Source organism: Oncorhynchus mykiss, chromosome 11 (assembly GCF_013265735.2).
Source record: "Oncorhynchus mykiss isolate Arlee chromosome 11, USDA_OmykA_1.1, whole genome shotgun sequence".
Taxonomy (NCBI): Eukaryota; Metazoa; Chordata; class Actinopteri; order Salmoniformes; family Salmonidae; genus Oncorhynchus; species Oncorhynchus mykiss.
Window position 1 is genome coordinate 63,714,252 of NC_048575.1, and position 24,073 is coordinate 63,738,324.

The 24,073-nt window shown below is 43.5% G+C and overlaps 1 protein-coding gene across 2 annotated transcripts in view; it reads right to left on the reverse strand.

The window, feature by feature from the left end:
• LOC110536222 (polypeptide N-acetylgalactosaminyltransferase 9) overlaps positions 1–24,073 on the reverse strand; it is a 129,909-nt gene that overhangs the window by 85,740 nt on the left and 20,096 nt on the right. For both annotated transcript variants that reach the window (XM_021621859.2, XM_021621858.2), the window contains 2 exons: positions 21,347–21,530; positions 3,073–3,239 (listed from right to left, as the gene is read on the reverse strand). In XM_021621859.2, the coding sequence (XP_021477534.1) occupies positions 3,073–3,239; positions 21,347–21,516 (337 nt within the window). In that variant the 5' untranslated portion in view covers positions 21,517–21,530. The remainder of the gene's footprint in view (positions 1–3,072; positions 3,240–21,346; positions 21,531–24,073) is intronic.

Genomic DNA, 24,073 nt, shown 5'->3' on the forward strand with positions numbered 1-24,073 from the left:
AGGGGTTGGGTTAAATGCAGAAGACACATTTTGGTTGAATGCATTCAGTTATGCAACTGACTAGGTATACCCCTTTCTTTCCTATAGATTTGAATTCCAACAGGCTCCTTAAACCGTTTACATCTAATACTATGTGAGCTGGAACAATGAATGAATGTTTGGGACTGTTGCTGTATGGTATACACAGCTAGACTAAACCCTGATCAGGTAGAACATGCATTTAGCTCCCCCGCCCGCCCAGCTATGGCTAAGGAGCAACCCTGAAAAGAAACCTCTCAGCAACCAATAAATGTCCCAGCTAAAGGATGTGTGTCAGAGAGACAAGAAAAACATGTTCCCTGTGTGTGACTCATTATGCCACTGTGCTGTGCCTCAAGTAGCCAAGCCTGCATGTTAATATTCTAATGTCACTGGAGAGAACAGCTTCTACATGTGCACGCACACATAACCTTCACCAATCACAACCATTAAACAATGGGGTATTCAGAGAGGGGGGAGTAAGTGGGTTGGTATTTTGACGCAGCGGCTGCCATTTGTGCCTACCTCGTTTGGTTTAAATGGTTGCCTATTGCCTCTATGGGGACACTAGGCATGTGCCAATGTTGACTCTTGGTCCTCTATCAAGATGTTATTTATGCGCCTCCTCTCTGCGCCAGCCTGGGGGATGCTGGGACTAAGCCCAACTCCATGCCAAGTGATGGAGGGCCAAGTGTCGGTTGGAATCTAGTTCATTGTCTCTGTCCACTGAAACAGGCAGGCTTCTGGGAGTCGGGGCTGTGCGGGGCTGGCTGCCATGGGGCGTGCAGGTGTGTGGAAGCAACCAAAACCTCACGCAGACTAAATCACAATGGAGATTTTTTTCTGGTTATTTTTAAACTCACTAACAGTGTTCAATAGCACACCCCCGAGGGTTCTTCATCCCTCTCTCACCCGCTCTATACGTTTCCCTCGTTCATTCTCCTCTCTTCTCTGAACACACACACACATACAGTGCCTTGCGAAAGTATTCGGCCCCCTTGAACTTTGCGACCTTTTGCCACATTTCAGGCTTCAAACATAAAGATATAAAACTGTATTTTTTTTGTGAAGAATCAACAACAAGTGGGACACAATCATGAAGTGGAACGACATTTATTGGATATTTCAAACTTTTTTAACAAATCAAAAACTGAAAAATTGGGCGTGCAAAATTATTCAGCCCCTTTACTTTCAGTGCAGCAAACTCTCTCCAGAAGTTCAGTGAGGATCTCTGAATGATCCAATGTTGACCTAAATGACTAATGATGATAAATACAATCCACCTGTGTGTAATCAAGTCTCCGTATAAATGCACCTGCACTGTGATAGTCTCAGAGGTCCGTTAACAGCGCAGAGAGCATCATAAAGAACAAGGAACACACCAGGCAGGTCCGAGATACTGTTGTGAAGAAGTTTAAAGCCGGATTTGGATACAAAAAGATTTCCCAAGGATTTTACAAGGAGAAGACTGATCAGAGATGCAGCCAAGAGGCCCATGATCACTCTGGATGAACTGCAGAGATCTACAGCTGAGGTGGGAGACTCCAGTCAGTCGTATATTGCACAAATCTGGCCTTTATGGAAGAGTGGCAAGAAGAAAGCCATTTCTTAAAGATATCCATAAAAAGTGTTGTTTAAAGTTTGCCACAAGCCACCTGGGAGACACACCAAACATGTGGAAGAAGGTGCTCTGGTCAGATGAAACCAAAATTGAATTTTTTGGCAACAATGCAAAACGTTATGTTTGGCGTAAAAGCAACACAGCTGAACACACCATCCCCACTGTCAAACATGGTGGTGGCAGCATCATGGTTTGGGCCTGCTTTTCTTCAGCAGGGACAGGGAAGATGGTTAAAATTGATGGGAAGATGGATGGAGCCAAATACAGGACCATTCTGGAAGAAAACCTGATGGAGTCTACAAAAGACCTGAGACTGGGACGGAGATTTGTCTTCCAACAAGACAATGATCCAAAACATAAAGCAAAATCTATAATGGAATGGTTCAAAAATAAACATATCCAGGTGTTAGAATTGCCAAGTCAAAGTCCAGACCTGAATCCAATCAAGAATCTGTGGAAAGAACTGAAAACTGCTGTTCACAAATGTTCTCCATCCAACCTCACTGAGCTCGAGCTGTTTTGCAAGGAGGAATGGGAAAAAATGTCAGTCTCTCGATGTGCAAAACTGATAGAGACATACCCCAAGCGACTTACAGCTGTAATCGCAGCAAAAGGTGGCGCTACAAAGTATTAACTTAAGGGGGCTGAATAATTTTGCACGCCCAATTTTTCAGTTTTTGATTTGTTAAAAAAGTTTGAAATATCCAATAAATGTCGTTCCACTTCATGATTGTGTCCCACTTGTTGTTGATTCTTCACAAAAAAAATACAGTTTTATATCTTTATGTTTGAAGCCTGAAATGTGGCAAAAGGTCGCAAAGTTCAAGGGGGCCGAATACTTTCGCAAGGCACTGTATACAGACAGACAGACAGACAGACAGACAGACAGACAGACAGACAGACAGACAGACAGACAGACAGACAGACAGACAGACAGACAGACAGACAGACAGACAGACAGACAGACAGACAGACAGATAGACTCACTCACTCACTCACTCACTCACTCCCACTTAAATTGGACATGTATTTTTTGTTAAGAAACTTGACTAGTTTGTTTTATAAGGGAATTGACACCTCTGGCACTTTTCCCACACACAAACAGATGCAATTCTTTGTTTGTGACACCACCCTCCACTTTTAAAGAGACAAACATGAATTGGAGAAGCAATGTTTGTGGAGCAATAAGCCAAAACAAAATGCAGTAACACAGGGATTGTGGTTCTTCTAATGAAATGTTGGAAACAATCTAGTAGAATCTTCTGGTTTTGCTTGCTCTTTAAGATCTAGGTCAGCAGACAGTAGCAGCACTGAGACAAATGCTGATGATAAAAGGGCTATATAAATTCAATTGATTGATTGATTGAGTACAGCCACAAGGAATGAACAGTTAGATGGTTATACTGAAGAAGCATCGAGACTAGAAGTCTTACCACTGTCGCTGTTGTCGTCCACCAGGATGATCTCCTTGAGAAGGTGTGCAGGGGTGTGGTTGACCACGCTGTGGACGGACCGCAAGATGACCGACAAGGCCTCGTTGACAAAGATGAACACCACTGAGATCTGAGGGAGGTCCTCTGGGTAGGTCAACTGCTTGCACCTGTAATGAAACAAATCAGACCGTTTTAGAATTATGGAACACAATTCAGGATTTGGAGAGTGTAAAGGTCAAAGTGAGCTGCCTTCTTTCATTTGAATAAACCAAGTTTTGTTTGGATGTTCTAAACATTAATTGTATGAGACAGAATATGTTGAAATGCAAAATGTATGAAGAGTTGTGTATGTACTGTATGCTCAGTGAATGAATGTTATTTTATATTGTTGTCCCCAGAAGCGTAACACGGTCCCAAACCATTTTCTGACAAAGCAAAGTAGGGGAAATAGGAACACATATCTTTCTTGTGAGGGTTGTGGCAAGGGAAAGCTGCAGCCTGGCTGTAAATGGAAGAAGCAGCGCTGTCCTGGCTAGCTCACTCTCTCTGTCTCTGTCTCTCTGTCTCTCTCTCTGTGTCTCAATTAAATTCAAGGGCTTTATTGGCATGGGACACATATGTAAACATTGCCAAAGCAAGTGAAGTAGATAATAATCAAAAGGGAAATAAACAATACAAATTAACAGAAAGCATTACACTCACAAAAGTTCCAAAATAATAAAGATATTTCAAATGTCATTATGTGCAAATAGTTAAAGTACAAAAGGGAAAATAAATTAACAAATCTCTCTTTCTCTCTCTCTCTCTCTCTCTCTCTCTCTCTCTCTCCCTCTCTCCCATTTCAGAAATTAAGAGTAAACATTACACTCACAAAAGTAAAATAATAATATAGACATTTCAAAGGTTATATTATTGGCTATGTACAGTGTTGTAACTATAGTTGAAATACAAAAGGAAAAATAAATAAACAGATAAATATAGTTTGTATTTATAATGTTGTTTGTGCTCCACTGGTTGCCCTTTTCTCATGACAACATGTCACAAATCTTGCTGCTGTGATGGCACATTATAGTATTTGTGTTGTTTCACCCAAAAGAAGGACTCCATCAAGATTGGATTTTTTTTTCAAATTCTTTGTGGGTCTGTGTAATCTGAGGGAAATATGTGTCTCTAACATGATCACACATTTGGCAGGAGGTTAGAAAGTGCAGCTCACTTTCCACCTCATTTTGTGGGCAGTGGGCACATACTGTAGCCTGTCTTGTCTTGAGAGCCAGGTCTGCCTATGACAGAGCCTCTCTCGATAGCAAGGCCATGCTCAATGAGTCTGTACATAGTCAAAACTTTTCTTAATTCAATTTTGAGTCAGTCACAGTGGTCAGGTATTCTGCTACAGTGTATTCTCGGTTTACTGCAAAATAACATTCTAGTTTGCTATTTTTTGTTGATTCATTACAATGTGTAAAGTTATTATCTTTTTGTTTTCTCATGGCTTGAGAATCGCTTCCTTTTACTTGGTTGTAGAATTTAATTGCTCTTTTCTGGATTTTGATCATTATCGGGAATCGTCCTAATTCGGCTCTGCATGCATTATTTGGTGTCTCTTTCTCTCTTTCCAGTCTCCACAGCCAACAGTCCCTCTCTCTCTCTTTCTCTCACTCTCTTGCTCTCTCTGTCTCCAGTCTCCACAGCCAACAGTCCCTCTTTCTCTCGCTCTCTCTTTCTACCAGTCTCCACAGCCAACACAGTCTCTCTCTCTCCCTCTCTCTCACTTTCTCTCTCTCTCTGTTACAGTGTTGAAACATTGTGGAAATAGTTAAAGTACAAAAAGGAAAATAAATAAACATAAATATGGGTTGTATTTACAATGGTGTTTGTTATTCACTGGATACCCTTTTCTTGTGGCAACAGGTCACAAATCTTGCTGCTGGGATGGCACACTGCAGTATTTCACCCAATATATATGGGAGTTTATCAAAATTGGATTTGTTTTCAAATTCTTTGTGGGTATGAGTCTCTAACATGGTCATACGTTTGGCAGGAGGTTAGGAAGTGCAGTAAACAGTAAACAGGAGACATTTGACTTCAGACTCTAGTAGGGTGAGGCCGGGTGCTGCAGACTGTTCCAGTGCCCTCGCCAATTCGTTCATATAAAGTGCATTTGAAAAGTATTCAGAACCATAGAACCATTTTTTCCACATTTTGTTATGTTGTAGCCTTATTCTAAAATGGATTCCATTTTTTTCTTCTCATCAATCAACACACAATACCCCATAATGACAAAGTAAAAACAGGTTTTTAGGAATTTTTGCAAATGTATAAAGAAATAAATACTGAAATATCACATTCAGACCCTTTACTCTGTACATTGTTGAAACATCTTTGGCAGTGATTACAGCCTTCGAGTCTCCTCGAGTATGACGCTACAAGCTTGGCACACCAGTATTTGGGGAGTTTCTCTCATTCTTCTTTGAAGATCCTCTCAAGCTCTGTCAGGTTGGATGGGAAGCGTCGCTGCACAGCTATTTTCAGGTCTCTCCAGAGATGTTTGATTGAGTTCGAATCAAGGCTCTTGCTGGGCCACTCAAGGACATTCAGAGACTTGTCACGAAGCCACTCCTGCGATGTTTATTTATTATTTTATTTTTTTATTTCACCTTTATTTAACCAGGTAGGCTAGTTGAGAACAAGTTCTCATTTGCAACTGCGACCTGGCCAAGATAAAGCAAAGCAGTTCGACACATACAACAACACAGTTACACATGGAATAAACAAACATACAGTCAATAATACAGTAGAAAAAGTCTATATACAGTATGTACAAATGCAGTAGGATAAGGGAGGCAAGGCAATAAATAGGCCATGGTGGCGAAGTAATTACAATATAGCAATTAAACACTGGAATGGTAGATGTGCAGAAGATGAATGTGTGAGTAGAGATACTGGGGTGCAAAGGAGCAAGATTAATTAATAAATACAGTATGGGGATGAGGTACTTGGGTGGGCTATTTACAGGTGCAGTGATCTGTGAGCTGCTCTGACAGCTGGTGCATAAAGCTAGTGAGGGAGATATGAGTCTCCAGCCTCAGTGTTTTTTGCAGTTCATTCCAGTCATTGGCAACAGAGAACTGGAAGGAAAGGCGGCCAAAGGAAGAATTGGCTTTGGGGGTGACCAGTGAGATATACCTGCTGGAGCGTGTGCTATGGGTGGGTGCTGCTTGGTGACCAGTGAGCTGAGATAAGGCGGTGCTTTACCTAGCAGAGACTTGTAGATGACCTGGAGCCAGTGGATTTGGCGACGAGTTTGAAGCGAGGGCCAGCCAACGAGAGTGTACAGGTCACAGTGGTGGGTTGTATATGGGGCTTTGGTGACAAAACAGATGGCACTCTGTTGGAATCTATTTTGTAAATGACGTCGCCGAAGTCGAGGATTGGTAGGATGGTCAGTTTTACGAGGGTATGTTTGGCAGCATGAGTGAAGGATGCTTTGTTGCGAAATAGGAAGACGATTCTAGATTTCATTTTGGATTAGAGATGCTTAATGTGAGTCTGGAAGGAGAGTGTACAGTCTAACCAGACACCTAGGTATTTGTAATTGTAAAGTCAGAACCGTCCAGAGTAGTACTGCTGGACGGGGGGGGGGGGGGGGGGGGGGGGGGGGGGCAGATTAGTTTTACTTGCATTTAAGAGCAGTTGGAGGCCACGGAAGGAGAGTTGTATGGCATTGAAGCTCGTCTGGAGGTTAGTTAACACAGTGTCCAAAGAAGGGCCAGAGGTATACAGAATGGTGTCGTCTGCGTAGAGGTGGATCAGAGAATCACCCGCAGCAAGAGCGACGTCATTGATGTACACAGAGAAGAGTCTGCCCGAGAATTGAACCCTGTGGCACCCCCATAGAGACTACAAGAGGTCGGACACACTGAACTCTATCAGAGAAGTAGTTGGTGAACCAGGCGAGGCAATCATTTGAGAAACCAAGGCTGTTGAGTCTGCCGATAAGAATGTTGTGATTGACAGAGTCGAAAGCCTTGCCCAGGTCTATGAATATGGCTGCACAGTAATGTCTCTTATTGATGGAAGTTATGATATCGTTTAGGACCTTGAACGTGGCTGAGGTGCACCCATGACCAGCTCTGAAAACAGATTGCATAGGGGAGATGGTACGGTGGGATTCGAAATGGTCGGTAATCTGTTTGTTAACTTGGCTTTCGAAGACCTTAGAAAGGCAGGATAGGATAGATATACAGTGCCTTGCGAAAGTATTCGGCCCCCTTGAACTTTGCGACCTTTTGCCACATTTCAGGCTTCAAACATAAAGATATAAAACTGTATTTTTTTGTGAAGAATCAACAACAAGTGGGACACAATCATGAAGTGGAACGACATTTAAACTTTTTTAACAAATCAAATCAAAAACTGAAAAATTGGGTGTGCAAAATTATTCAGCCCCTTTACTTTCAGTGCAGCAAACTCTCTCCAGAAGTTCAGTGAGGATCTCTGAATGATCCAATGTTGACCTAAATGACTAATGATGATAAATATAATCCACCTGTGTGTAATCAAGTCTCCGTATAAATGCACCTGCACTCTGATAGTCTCAGAGGTCCGTTAAAAGCGCAGAGAGCATCATGAAGAACAAGGAACACACCAGGCAGGTACTGTTGTGAAGAAGTTTAAAGCCGGATTTGGATACAAAAAGATTTCCCAAGCTTTAAACATCCCAAGGAGCACTGTGCAAGCGAATATATTAAAATGGAAGGAGTATCAGACCACTGCAAATCTACCAAGACCTGGCCGTCCCTCTAAACTTTCAGCTCATACAAGGAGAAGACTGATCAGAGATGCAGCCAAGAGGCCCATGATCACTCTGGATGAACTGCAGAGATCTACAGCTGAGGTGGGAGACTCCAGTCAGTCGTATATTGCACAAATCTGGCCTTTATGGAAGAGTGGCAAGAAGAAAGCCATTTCTTAAAGATATCCATAAAAAGTGTTGTTTAAAGTTTGCCACAAGCCACCTGGGAGACACACCAAACATGTGGAAGAAGGTGCTCTGGTCAGATGAAACCAAAATGGATTTTTGGCAACAATGCAAAATGTTATGTTTGGCGTAAAAGCAACACAGCTGAACACACCATCCCCACTGTCAAACATGGTGGTGGCAGCATCATGGTTTGGGCCTGCTTTTCTTCAGCAGGGACAGGGAAGATGGTTAAAATTGATGGGAAGATGGATGGAGCCAAATACAGGACCATTCTGGAAGAAAACCTGATGGAGTCTACAAAAGACCTGAGACTGGGACGGAGATTTGTCTTCCAACAAGACAATGATCCAAAACATAAAGCAAAATCTATAATGGAATGGTTAAAAAATAAACATATCCAGGTGTTAGAATGGCCAAGTCAAAGTCCAGACCTGAATCCAATCAAGAATCTGTGGAAAGAACTGAAAACTGCTGTTCACAAATGTTCTCCATCCAACCTCACTGAGCTCGAGCTGTTTTGCAAGGAGGAATGGGAAAAAATGTCAGTCTCTCGATGTGCAAAACTGATAGAGACATACCCCAAGCGACTTACAGCTGTAATCGCAGCAAAAGGTGGCGCTACAAAGTATTAACTTAAGGGGGCTGAATAATTTTGCATGCCCAATTTGTCAGTTTTTGATTTGTTAAAAAAGTTGTGTTTGTATTTTTTGCCAATTTTAACCGCACACTTGTCTGTGTACATGGATTCTATGATGTTGTATGTTTTTACTCCAACACCACTTTTTTTTCAATTTGTATAGCAGACCCTCATACCAAATTGAGTCAAAAGCTTTTTTTTAAATCAACAAAGCGTGAGAAGACTTTGCCTTTGTTTTGGTTTGATTGTTTGTCAATTAGGGTGTGCTGGGTGAATACTTGGTCTGTTCTACGGTAATTTGATAAGTACATTTTCACTGAGGAAATGTACGAGTCTGTTGTTAATAATAATGCAGTGGATTCTCTCTCCCTCCAGTCTCCACAGCCAACTCTCTCTCTCTCTCTCTCTCTCTCTCTCTCTCTCTCTCTCTCTCTCCAGTGTCCCTCATTCTCTCTTGCTCTCTCTCTTTCTGTCTCTCCCTATCCCTCCTCTCTAACTCCCTCCCTCTCCTCCCCACGCTCTCTCTACAGACCAGGAGCTCAATTGCTCCCACTGATTAGGCCTCACACCAACATCATAGTAACTGGAACTGTGGAGCAGTGATTCTAGTGATTGGAATCCGATTTCATGTTGCCGTTTTAAATGACCCAGTTAATGAAATGAATAGCACACAACCACAGTCATGGTTGCTGCTGTACACAATCACACAAACAGGCACCAGACAGTAGCACTTTCATTATAGATGCTGTTCATTATCATAGCCGGTTGGACTCCTCCCATTGCATTTACCTAGGGGTTTCACAGTAGCGTCATACTTTCCAGGCATCTAGAGGTAAAGCTGGTCACACTGAAACTGATTCCTATGGCAACCACTGGTACACATGATCATCTTGTAAACCATCCCTCACCAGCATCCTAATTATATTTCAACTGCAAATCTCTTTACGCTTCCCATGCTTGTTATGCTCAACAGTGCTGTGTTTTTTCATCTTCTATTTTTTCTGGTGTAATCTGGTGATAATGAGGGTACTAGCCATAATGAGATGTTTACATTTTTGAAAATATCTCACGTTTAGTTGAAATTAAATGTTTATGAGGCGGTGTAGGCAGAACCGCATCACAACAACTTGATCCAAACTTAAATTGACTACTAAATATTTTCCCTCTAATGGGCTTATTCATGTTCACTCTCTCTTGCTCTCACAAAGAAAAATATTCCTTTAATAACATGTACTCTGCAGTCTACACATTATGCTCATTCAGCCTGGCCTCAGAGCCAAACGAAGCATACTACGCATATTTATCTGCACCTCCAAGACATATAATATGTACTAATGGTCTAGATACTTTAGACAGAAGCAAAAGCAGTGATGTTGGTCGGGGAGGATGGATGTGCATATACCACGACTCCCTATCAATCCAAAGGTTACGTGTTTGAGTCGCGCCAGAGACAACTGTAACATTATAGCTAACCCTACCCCTAACCCTTATTCTAACTTTTCATCAATTCTGTTATGCCAAACTTTGTCGTTTTAGTTCTCCTAACATTTAACGTAAATCATCCTAACCTTTGTTGTTAGTTCTCCTAACCACCAATGTAAATTCTCCCCGGAAATTCTCCTTTGTTGTTACAACGCAACAAGCAGCGTGGTCTCAGAGACATACGTATAATACTCTACGTCCGCCGGATGATTGTTGTCCTTGATGATCTTTTTGACCTTCCTGTGACATCGGGTACTGTAGGTGTCCTGGAGGGCAGGTAGTTTGCCACTGGTGATGCGTTGTGCAGACCGTGGTACAATTGCCATACCAGGCGGTGATACAGCCCGACTGGATGCTCTCGATTGTGTGTCTGTAAAAGTTTAGGAGTGTTTTAGATGCCAACCCAAATTTCTTCAGCCTCCTGAGGTTGAAGAGGCGCTGCTGCGCCTTCTTCACATCACTGTCTGTGTGAGAGGACCATTACAGTTTGTCTGTGATGTGTATGCCAAGGAACTTAAAACTTTCCACCTTCTCCACTACTGTCCCGTCGATGTGGATAGGGGGCTGCTCCCTCTGCTGTTTCCTGAAGTCCACTATCATCTCCTTTGTTTTGTTGACGTTGAGCGAGAGGTTATTTTCCTGACACCACACTCTGAGGGCCCTCAACTCCTCCCTTTAGGCCGTCTTGTCGTTGTTGGTAATCAGGCCTACCACTGTAGTTTCGTCTGCAAACTTGATGATTGATTTTGAAGCGTGCATGGCCACACAGTCATGGGTGAACAGGGAGTACAGGAGAGGGCTGTGAAAGCACCATCGTCGGGCCCCAGTGTTGAGGATCAGCGGGGTGGAGATGTTGTTTCCTACCTTCACCACCTGAGGGCGGCCCGTCAGAAAGTCCAAGAGGGCGTTATCGAGACCCAGTGCATAATGACGAGTTCGGAGGGCACTATGTTGATAAATGTTGAGATGTAGTCAATGAACAGCATTCTTACATAGGTATTCTTCTTGTCCAGATGGGATAGGGCAGTGTGATGGCGATTGCGATCGTCAGTGGACCTATTGGGGCGGAAGGCAAATTGGATTGGGTCTAGGGTATCCGGTAGGGTTGAGGTGATATGGTCCTTGACTAGTCTCTCAAAGCACTTCATGATGACAGAAGTGATTGCAATGGGGCGATAGTAATTTAGTTCAGTTACCTTAGCTTTCTTGGGAACAGGAACAATGGTGGCCATCTTCAAGCATGTGGGGACAACAGACTGGGATAGGGATTGGTTGAATATGTCCATAAACACACCAGCCAGCTGGTCTGTGCATGCTCTGAGGATGCGGCTAGGGATGCCACCTGGGCAAGCAGCCTTGCGAGGGTTAACACATTAAAATGTTTTACTCATGCTGGCCACGGAGAAGGAGAGTCCACAGGCTTTGGTAGCGGGTCATGTCAGTGGCACTGTATTGTCCTCAAAGTGAGCTAAGAAGTTGTTTAATTTGTCTGGGAGCAAGACGTCTGTGTCCGCGACGGGGCTGGTTTTCTTTTTGTAATCCGTAATTTACTGTAGACACTACCACATATGTCTCGTGTTTGTGCCCTTGATTTGCGACTCTACTTTGTCTCTATACTGACGCTTTGCTTGTTTGATTGCCTTGCGGAGGGAACAGCTGCACAGTTTATATTCGGTCGTGTTTCCGGTCGTGTTGCCATGATTAAAAGTGGTGGTTCGCGCTTTCAGTTTTGCGCGAATGCTGCCATCAATCCACGATTTCTGGTTAGGGTAGGTTTTAATGGTCACAGAGGGAAAGACATTTCCGATGCACTTGCTAATAAACTCGCTCACCGAGTCAGCGTATACGTCAATGTTATTGTCTGAGGCTATCCGGAACATATCCACGCGTCCATGTGATCGAAGCAATCTTGAAGTGTGGGAATCTGATTGGTGAGACCAGCGTTATATTGACCTGAGCGCGGGCGTTTCCTGTTTTAGTTTCTGTCTATAGGCTGGGAGCAACAAAATGGAGTCATGGTCAGATTTGCGGAAGGCAGGCTGGGGGAGGGCTTTATATGCATTGCGGAAGTTTGAGTAGCAATGATCCAGAAAGCTACCAGCTCTTATCACGCATTAGATGTGCTGATAGAATTTAGGAAGTATGGTTCTTAGGTTAGCTTTGTTAAAATCCCCAGCTACAATAAATGCAGTCTCAGGATGTATGGTTTCCAGGTTACATACAGTCCCGTGAAGTTCTTTCAGGGCCGACGAGGGATCGGCTTGGGGGGGGGGGGGGGGGGGGGGGGGTATACACGGCTGTGACTATAATCGAAGATAATTGTCTTGGAAGATAATGCGGTCGGCATTTGATTGTAAGGAATTCTAGGTCGAGTGAACAAAAGGGCTTGAGTTCCTCTATGTTGTTGTGATTACAGCATGAGTCATTAATCATAAGGCATACACCTCCACCCTTCTTTTAACCAGAGAGATGTTTGTTTCTGTCAGCGAAATGCGTGAAGAAACCAGGTGGCTGTACCGACTCTGACAACACTATGAGCCATGTTTCCATGAAAAATAGATGTTACATTCTCTGATGTCTCTCGGGAAGGCAACTCGTGCCCTAATTTCGTTCACATTGTTATCTAGAGATTGGACATTGGCGAGTAATATGCTTGGAATCGGCGGATGGTGTGCTCGCCTACTGAGTCTGACCAGTATGCTATTGCACGACTAACGTAACATAATATATCATTCAAAATGGAGGGAACAATATATGTATAAAATCCAACAAATTGCCCTGAGACCAGGTTAGCTTATCTGGTGAGTTAACAGGGCATCCTGGCTCTGTGCATTCTGGCATTTGAAGTGCTGACGTTGAAAATCATGAGTTCAGGTGTAGTGACACATAAAAGCGCCGTGCGCACTGAGTCAGGGTTGTGTGCCTAGTGACAGTGGGGTTGTCCGGGAGGGAATGTGTGTATGTGTGTGGCTGCGTGTGTGTGTGCACCAGATGGAACTCAGCATGGCTGCGTTCTGTCCTCTCTACCGATTGAAGCTTGTGGGGATTGTGCAGTCAGTCAGTGCTACCAATGACGTCTCAATGCACCAGAGTCCTGTGTGTGTGTGTGTGTGTGTGTGTGTGTGTGTGTGTGTGTGTGTGTGTGTGTTTGACTGGAGTGAAATTGACAATGATATGGAGAGGAGAGACTGTCAGGGTGTTAATACATGGTAAATTATACCATTAAATGATCTGATATATCACATTATATTATAGCGTTAAATTAGAATCTGAAGCTGTTGTCTAAATAGGTCATACTATAAATCAGGGGTTCCAAACTTTTTTGGGCCGGCGACCCCATTTTGATTTTTAAACATGCGTGACCCCACCATGTAAAAAAGTGGTGTAATCAAAGGCCAATGTTTTAATTGGGGCTATAACAGTCTATTACAAATCAGTCTGACAGTAGTGTTGACAGTATTTCAATCTGAAGTAAGTATGGTTTGAAGTGACTGAAATGCATCAGGAAGGTATTGGGAAGTTTAGAAGATCATCAGGCAATAATGTTGTATGATCTTCTGTGTAGAAAAGAACATCATTATTGATGATGTTCTTATTCCCCCAGTCTGATTTAGTGCCTGGTCTTGTCCACTATGTTCTAATGAGGCTTGTGGGTATTGTAGAGGGAAACAGAAGACATACATGCTCTTGAGAGTCTTATCTTTCAGTGATGGGGTCATAATATTTTGTAGCTTAAAACATTAAAAAGATAGAGCGACATTTGTAGGAAGAAAACAGAGACCTCTGTTTTTACAACCGGATCTAGTGGCTGCCGGAGGTTAATGACCTAACCCCAGTTCTATAAACCAAGCACATTTAAAAAATGTATTTAAGAGCTTCTCTCGCGACCCCATTTTCAAATCAGGCGACCCATCATGGGGTCCTTCCTTTTCTCTCTCTTCAAGTTTATTTTATTCTCTGTGACAGCTTTTCTACTGCCTCTTTCAATCTGCCATACAGGCATTATAAACACAAGTCATATCTGGCAATGCATAGAGGTGAATCTTTGTGCAATGGTTTTTCTTTAGTGGGGACACAACCACAAGCTGACAACCATACCAAATCAAATGAGGTATGTTTTATATGGGCTTAGTTCGATTTTTCATGGCTAGTTGTTAGCAAGAATATGTTTAATTGTTTCCATAATAATGACAGACAGAAGGAGATGGGGCAATGCACCAGATCACTTCAATTGAGTTGTGTCTATGGCCAAATTCAGTGTCGAGGTTGTTAAGTGATATTGTAGTTCCAATGCCCTAGTTACTGAGTCCAATTTATGCCATCGTTCAACCTTAAATGTGTACCTGTCTGCAGCAACGGGGAGGCTTGTAGGTCCATAACAGGATGAGCGATCGACTCATCTGTTTGTAATGAAACTAAACTCACTGGCAGGCTCTCATAATTTGACCTGGAACGAGCTGTGACAGAAACAGAGCGGCAGATTAAGACTTATTCCCATCACACTCCCTCCTCGGCCTGCGACACTGTGCCGGCCGGCCGGCCCGTCTGGTTTTCACTGCCATGTTATTCGCTATGAAATTTCACATTAACCTGAGATAACCTGTGCTGTACAGGAAATGTGAAAGCAACTCTCCCCCTATAGAAAGTCTGTTCTCAGAAAGGCAATTGTTTACCTTGTCATTTCGCTGCCCTGTTGAGGAGATAAACTCAGCTTTCGGGGGAGAAACATAGCTGAAAGCATTTGACTTACCATTGACCACCGCGGTAACCTTGCGATCCCATCCCCAGGTATCAAAGGCTTAAGAAATGAGGTAGCGCATATCCACGTGCCCTTCCTGTTGATTTATAGTCTAGTTATAGTCTCCTAGTCACAGACACTGAAGAAGGACATGCCTTTGGGGAACCAACCACATCTGTTGCATTGCTTTGATAAATGTACCAACATTGATCTCAATGAATACTGGAGCAATCGAATCAAATTGTATTTGTCACATGCGCTGAATACAACAGGTGTTACAGTGAAATGCTTATTTACAAGCCTTTAACCAACAATGCAGTTTTAAGAAAAATAAGTGTTAAGTAAAAAATAGATAAGTACATTTTTTAAAATAAAAGTAACAATATACAAGGGGTACCGGTACAGAGTCAATGTGCGGGGGCACCGGTTAGTTGAGGTAATTGAGGTAATATGAACATGTTGGTAGAGTTAAAGTCACTATGCATAGACAATAAACAGAACGTAGCAGCAGCGTAAAATAAGGGGGGAGGGGCAATGCAAAAAGTCTGGGTAGTCATTTGATTAGCTGTTCAGGAGTCTTATGGCTTGTGGGTAGAAGCTGTTAAGAAGCCCTTTGGACCTAGACTTGGCGCTCTGGTACTGCTTGCCGTGCGGTTGCAGAGAGAACAGTCTATGACCAGGGTGGCTGGAGTCTTTGACAATTTCTAGGGCCTTCCTCTGACACCGCCTGGTATAGAGGTCCTGGATGGCAGGAAGCTTGGCCCCAGTGATGTACTGGGCCGTACGCACTACCCTCTGCAGTGCCTTCGCAATCGGAGGCCGAGCAGTTGCCATAACAGGCAGTGATGCAACCAGTCAGGATGTTCTCGATGGTGCAGCTGTAGAACGTTTTGAGGATCTGAGGACCCATGCCAAATCTTTTCAGTCTCCTAAATAGGCTTTGTCGTGACCTCTTCCAACTGTCTTAGGGTGTTTGGGCCATGATAGTTTGTTGGTGATCTCTCAACCTGCTCCACTACAGCCCCGTCGATGTTAATGCAGGTGTGCTCGGTTCTCCTTTCCCCGTAGTTCACAATCATCTCCTTTGTCTTGATCACATTGAGGGGGAGGTTGTTGTCCTGTCACCACACGGCCAAGAATTTGACCTCCTCCCTATAGGCTGTCTCATCGTTGTCGGTGATCAGGCCTACCACTGTTGTGTCATCGGCAAACTTAATGATGGTGTTGCAGTCGTGCCTGGCCATGCAGTCATGAGTGAACAGGGAGTACAGGAGGGGACAGAGCACACACCCCTGAGGGGCCCCCGTGTTGAGGATCAGCATGGCAAAATCTACCCTTACCACCTGGAAGCAGCATGTCAGGAAGTCCAGGATCCAGTTGCAGATGGAGGTGTTTAGTCCCAGGGTCATTAGCGATGATCTTTGAGGGGCCTATGGTGTTGAACGCTGAGCTGTAGTCAATGAATAGCATTCTCACATAGCCATCCTTTTGTCTAGGTGGGAAAGGGCAGTGTAGAGTGCAATAGAGATTGCATCATCTGTGGATCTGTTGGATTGGTATGCAAATTGGAGTGGGTCTACAGTTTCTGGGATAATGGTATTGATGTGAGCCATGACCAGCCTTTCAAAGCACTTCATGGCTACAGATGTGAGTACTAAGGGTCGGTAGCCATTTAGGCAGGTTACCTTAATGTTCTTGGGAACAGGGGCTATGGTGGTCTGCTTGAAACATGTTGGTATTAAAGACTCAGTCACAGACAGGTTGAAAATGTCAGTGAAGACACTTGCCAGTTGGTCAGCACATGCTCGGAGTACACGTTCTGGTAATCTGTCTGTGAATGTTGACCTGTTTAAATGTCGGACGGAGACGGAAGGGATGAGGAGTGAGGATGTAAAGATCATTCAATCACATCGACTACGGAGAGCGTGATCACACAGTCGTCCAGAACAGCTGATGCGCTCATGGATGTTTCAGTGTTACTTGCACTGAAGCGAGCATAGAAATATTTAGCTTGTCTGGTAGGCTTGTGTCACTGGGCAGCTCGTGGCTGTGCTTCCCTTTGTAGTCTGTAATAGTTTGCAAGCCCTGCTACATCCGACAAGTGTCGGAGCCAGTGTAGTATTCAATCTTAGTCCTGTATTGATGCTTTGCCTGTTTGATGGTTCGTCGGGGGAATAGCGGGATTTCTTATAAGCTTCCGGGTTATAAGCTTCCGAGTCCCGCTCTTATATAAACTTATATAATCTTCGGAGTCCCGCTTCCGAGTTCCGCTCTTATAAGCTTCTGAGTCCCGCTCCTTGACAGCGGCTGCTCTACCCTTTAGCTCAGTGCGGATGTTGCCTGTAATCAATGGCTTCTAGTTGGGGTATGTACGTACAGTCACTGTCGGGACGACCTCATCGATGCACTTATTGATGAAGCCAGTGAAGTGATGTGGTGTACTTCTCAACGCCATCGGAAGAATTCCAGAACATATTCCAGTCTGTGCTAGCAAAAAAAGCATCTGCTTCATCTGACCAATTTTTTATAGACCGAGTCACTGGTCCTTCCTGCTTTAGTTTTTGCAGGAAGGAGGAGGATAGAATTATGGTCAGATCTGCCAAATGGAGGGTGAGGGAAAGCTTTGTACGTATCTCTGTGTGTGGAGTAAAGGTGGTCTAGAGTTTTTTTCCCCTCTGGTTGCACATTTAACATGCTGGTAGAAATTAAGTAAAACAGATTTAAGCTTCCCTGCATTAAAGTCCCTGGCCACTAGGCACACCGGCTCTGGATGAGCATTTTCCTGTTAGCTTATGGCCATACACAGCTCATTGAATGCGGTCCTAGTGCAATCACCGGTTTGTGGTGGTAAATAGACAGCTACGAAGAACATAGATAAAAGCTCTCCTGGTAAATAGTGTGGTCTAGGCTTATCTTGAGATACAATACCTCAGGCGAGCAAAACCTTGAGACCAGCTGTTTTTTACAAATATACACAGACCGCCACCCCTTGTCTTAGGAGGCAGCTGTTCTATCCTACCAAAAAAAGTGTAAAACCTGCCAGCTGTATGTTATTCATGACGTCGTTCAGCCACGACTCGGTGAAACATAAGATATAACAGTTTTCAATGTCCCGTTGGTAGGATATACTGTACATGCTCGAAGTTCGTCTATTTTATTGTCCAAAGATTGTACGTTGGCTAAGAGGACCGATAGTAAAGGCAGATTAGCAACTCGCCTTCGGAACCTTACAAGGCCCCCAGACCTACATTGCTGATATCTCCGTCTCCTTCTCCAGCAAATGCCTAGGATGAGGGCATTGTCAGAGGTCTAAAGTAAATCCTTAGCGTCCGACTCGTTAAAGAAAAAATCTTCTTCGGTACGGGGTGAGTAATCGCTGTCCTGATATCTAGAAGCTCTTTTCAGTCATAAGAGACGGTGGCAGAAATATTATGTACAAAGTAAGTTACAAATAATGTAAAAAAACACACACAATAGCACAATTGGTTAAGGGACAGTAAAACGGCAGCCATCTCCTCCGGCTCCATTATTGCCCAATCCAGGTGTGAAAATCAATATCGTGACATGTCTTGATTACAAATGATACAGATTAATTGAAATAGAAAATATTGTATAATGTCTCATTTGGAATGATCAGGGGGTAAAGAGGGAAACTAGAGAGCAACAGAGAGCTAACAGCAAGGAAATTGCATTTTCATATTGACTGTGAGGTATAGGCTAGAAATGTTTTTAATTTTCCTTCTCATTCAGACGCTATTCTTTTCTGCCCTCTGTGAAGCTCAGGTGCTAGCTAGTACATTGTGGTCCCCTGTGACTCAGTTGGTAGAGCATGGCACTTGCAACGCCAGGGATGTGGGTTTGATTCCCACGAGGAGACCAGTATGAATGAAAATGTATGCACTCACTACTGTCACACTGGATAAGAGTGTCTACTAAATGATGTAAATATTATTCACCATCCTTCTTTAAGACTTATTATTGAAGCATTGTGCTACAGGCCACCCAGCAGCTCCTGGTTGGGATAATAAAGCCTCTAGTTAACTTCCTCTGGATCACCATTAGAAAATGTCACAGCTGGAAGGATTGCCATCATAAAGCTCAGACCACTGAATAGGGATAATAGAGTTTGTCCCTGGAAATGGTCGCTCTTGATAAATCCTAATTTGACCATGAGCTGTTAGTAGTAATTAATATGAATAGATTGGCTGGTAGGTCTTAAAATCCTACAAAAGGAGAAGATCTAGATCACATCTAATGGATACAGAGACGGAGGGGATGAGGAGTGAGGATGTAGAGATCATTCAATCATCCCACCCAGCCTCCCTGCGGTCATCAAACACCTCTCTGCTCAATGACTCCTGTGCAATTACGGTACTAGATCAGAGGTGTCTTATGTTAGTCTTTCCACACTATCCTACCGACCCCAATCCTACTGTGTTGGCTGGGGTATTTTTTCACATTGTTCTTTCTAGCAATATTTCAGAAACCAAGGGGAATGCATAAGCAGGCCAATGCAGTACAGATGGGCTTGGCTTGGATCAATAGGGTGGAAATGGTGTCAGTGTATTGAAGGTGTGTCTTACATTGTTTCTGCACAGCTCAATTCAATCCAATCTGCAATGCCATAAACTCACATAATATGAAATTAGCCCTAACCCAGGTTTTGATTACAATTAAAGTACTTGTCTTGTTTCGCTCAGTAGACATCTTGCTACTTGTCTAATTAACTACCCCAACAAGGTCATTCAAGGTGCAGGGCCAATATAATGTTTTAAACCCCCTGTTTCAGGAAGTGATGTCATTGAGTAATGACCCTATGTATAGGACCTTCCACTCCCACCTGGGATATGGATGCCTGATGAAGACCTAAGGGTCGAAACGTTGTAAATAAATATCACCTGGGAGCATGAGCAGCAGTGTGCGATGTTTTCCTTTCTGTTTTCCATGAGTTTTCCTACAACTCCAGCTTCGGCAGAAAGTACCTGGATGTGCGTATGTTCTTCAGCTTTTGTACCAATGTTATGCAGCACCGTAAGACAAGAATACTTTAAGCTAAACATATTGATTTCCTTTATGCATATGAGGCTCACTGTATGTTCATCTAACAGTGTGTCTACAGTATGGCTATTATGAACTGCTTTGCTTTGGGGAGGGTTTCACATTCTGGAATGATCTGTCTACATCTCAATATGGGCTACCTTTCTGAGCATAGGTTTGTTAACGGAAGAGTGAACAATTGTGTTAAATTAAAATAGAGGCAGGTCGTTCAGTTCTAATGCCAGGACAGATACACACAAACATGCACACGCACACACACACACGCGCACACACACACACACACACGCACACACACACCCACACACAGACACACAGCATGGACCTGCATGTATCATTATTTCCACAGGGTATACATAACGTAGAGCCGAGTGTCAAAACACAGGACTGACTGCATCTATCACTAGAGAGTAAACAACAACATGGAGATAACCGGTTTAGCCAAACCACTAACACTGAATTTCTGTAGACATCAAACCGCTAACACTGACTTCTTGTAGACCTTATATCAAACCACTAACACTGACTTCCTGTAGACATTATCAAACCGCTAACACTGACTTCCTGTAGACATTATCCTCTTCATAAAGAACCATTTCCTAAAATCCTATTTTCCACCAAGCAGTTTTCAGCTGGTATTATTAATGAGTAACTTTTCTTTTTACTCTCTCTCCTTTCGTTGATTTTTCAGCATGAAAGAAAGGGATAGGGTAGAACAAAGTGGTGTGGATTTCAATGAATTGTTATCACTGGCAAAGTGCAAAGAAGACTCTGGCTGTTAGATTTCCTCCCTGAGTCTCTCTCTGTCTGTTTTTGTTCTTTGACACAGGCTGATCTAAACGCCAGTGGCAGGCCTTATTATGTGCTCCCAGTCATTGTATCGGAGATGTAGTCCTACATTCTAAATATGAAATTAATTTGAAAAAGACCATTAATATTCCCAATGGGGTATCCACGGTCTCTCTTATAAGAAATACTGCTGGACTTCTTTCTTTTACTGCATTATGAACTAGCCTGCCGCCCCACTATCAACATCATCTCTTGCTGTCTGGCACAATGTATTTCATGTAAGGCTTACTCGTGTTTTATGCAATTTCCTTTGTATGCCGCCGGTCCTGTTTGTGCTTTGAGCTGCCCTGGATGCTGATGCAGCCTGCAGTGGCCTAGCTAGGGAGACAAACCTAACCTGCACTATTTACTTTATTGAAACTCTGTTGTCTGTTTCACTTGTACTTCTCTGAAATAATAAATAATAAATACACTCAGTTTTCTCCTCTATTCACGCACCTTAGTTAGAGAGATACATAGCAACAGTAATATTTTTTCTTAGCACAAATAAATAAATAATACATCAATTAATTAATAAAATGAATCCTACTTTTTGGGTCTGTAGTCGGGGATGCTGCGGTCCAGGGAGATGCGGTCACTGAGCTGGGCATTGTAGCCATAGTCCTCGTACTTCCCCTCCCCGTCAACATGGCTGTCGTCCCCCAGAGTAGCAGCTGCTCCTCCCTGGCCTAGACCTCCAGGCCCCTCCACCAGCCCCATGGGCTTAGCCAGACCTGCAGAACACACACACACACAAAGGCACATGCAGGCACACACGCATGCAGACATGAATGTACACACACGCGCAAACACACAAACGCACACACACACACACACACACACACACACACACACACACACACACACACACACACACACACACACACACACACACACACACACACACACACACACACACACACACACACACACACACACACACACAGGGAGACAGAGACAGAGAGAGAGAGAGAGAGAGAGACAATGATAGGTGAGAGAAGAGGCCATGCAGAGGGACAGCTGATTGACATTCATGGGCTGTGAGGATCATAGAGGGTGACAGCCCTTAGATTCGGCAAGGCTCTTCTGTAGGACATCATTACTCTGTCTGTCTACGGAGGTGCTGCAAATACCAACCTGGACATGGATTTCTCAAGATGACAGAGCAGAGCAAGGAACAGAGAAGAAGCAGTGGTATTGCAAGACTGAGATACATACAGTATAATGTTTCGATTAACATTTGTATGGCACAAGTATTAAATTACAGATGTGTACATTGCCATGGTATTGTTCATTTTACAGGATATCAGGTCTAAAACCACTGTTGGAATTCTCCTTATTTGGAGAAGAACAGAAGATAATCTTTCGGTTAACCTAATTACAATTAGAACTAGCTGCCAGTGATTTTAGTGCAGGCAAATTGAAATCCATTTTACCTAATTTCTACCAGCATGTCACCTGTGCAACAAGAGGGAAAAAAACTCTAGATCACCTTTGCTCAACACACAGAGATGCATACAAAGCTCTCCCCCTGTCACGCCCTGACCATAGAGGGCCATTTTATTCTCTATTTTGGTTAGGTCGGGGTGTGACTAGGGTGGGTGATCTAGTGAATTTATTTCTATGTTGGCCTGGTATGGTTCCCAATCAGAGGCAGCTGTTTATCTCTGATTGGGGATCATATTTAGGCAGCCATTTCCCCACTGGTTTTTGTGGGATCTTGTTTTTGTGTTGATGCCTGTGAGCTCTACAGAACGTCATGTTTTGTTGCTCTTTATTGTTTTTGTGAGTTTAATTTAATAAATATGTGGAACTCTACGTACGCTGGGCCTTGGTCCGTCAACTAATTAGACAATCGTGACACCCCCGGCCTACAAAAATCGGACCATAACTCTATCCTCAAACAGTGCACCAGTGCCACGCTAAATATGGAAGTGGTCCGATGAAGTGGATGCTAAACTACTGTTATGCTAGCACAGACTGGAATACGTTCCGGGATTCATCCGAAGGCATTGAGGAGTTTACCACATCAGTCACTGGCTTCATTAATAAGTGCATCAACAACGTTGTCCCCACAGTGACCAACCAGAAGCCATGGATTACAGGCAACATCCGCACTGAGCTAAAGGTTAGAGCTGCTGCTTTCAAGGAGCAGGACACTAATCCGAACACTTATAAGAAATCCTGTTACACCCTCCGACGAACCATCAATAAAGGACTAAGATCGAATACTACCAGCTTGTCGGAAGTGGCAGGGCTTACAAACTATCACGGATTACAAAGGGAAAGCAAAGAGCTGCCCAGTAACACGAGCCTACCGGACAAGCTAAATGCCTTCAATGCTCGTTTTGAGGCAAGAAACACTGAACCATGCATAAGAGCACCAGCTGTTCTGGACGACTGTACAGTTGTAACCAGTACTTGTCGGGTCCAAGTGCCGCTGCCGAAGCAACCGGGGATGCCTCAGCCGCTTCGTCAGGCTCCCGCACCTCAGCTGTCTCTACACATTCCCGCGCCTTAGCAAAAGCGACTGGCCCACTCCTGGTCCTCGAGACCATCCCTCTGGTCGGCGTCATCTGGCGGCTCGAGCCGCGCTTCAGGGAGGGGGTATTGTCACTTTTACTCCTGCTCCCCTCTCTGGAACGCGATGTCACCAGTTGTCACATCATTACGTACATTTTCCACCATCGTTACGCGCACCTGCACCTCATGACACTCACCTGGACTCCATGACCTTCCTGATTACATCCGCTATATCTGTCACTCCCTTTGGTTCTTTCCCAGGAGTTATTGACTCTGTTATTGTTTCATGTCTGTAAGCTTTTCGTGTGTTTCTATTTTTGTACTATGTTCTATTTATTATAAAATTTGCACTCCCTGTACTTGCTTCCCGACTCCCAGCGTACACATTACAACAGTGCATTCGAAAAGTATTCAGACCCCTTGACTTTTTCAACATTTTGTTATGTTACAGCATTATTCTAAAATTGATTAAATAGTTGTTTCCCTCATCAATCAACACACAAAACCCTGTAATGACAGAGAAAATCTGTTTTTTAGACATTTTTGCACATTTATTTTGAATAAAAAATGGGTATATCAAATTTACATAAGTATTCAGACACTTTCCTCTGTACTGTGTTGAAGCACCTTTGGCAGCAATTACAGCTCTGAGTCTTCTTGAGTATGACACTACAAGCTTGGCACACCTGTATGTGGGGGGCCAATCAAGGACATTGAGACTTGTCCCAAAGCCACTCCTGTGTTGTCTTGGCTG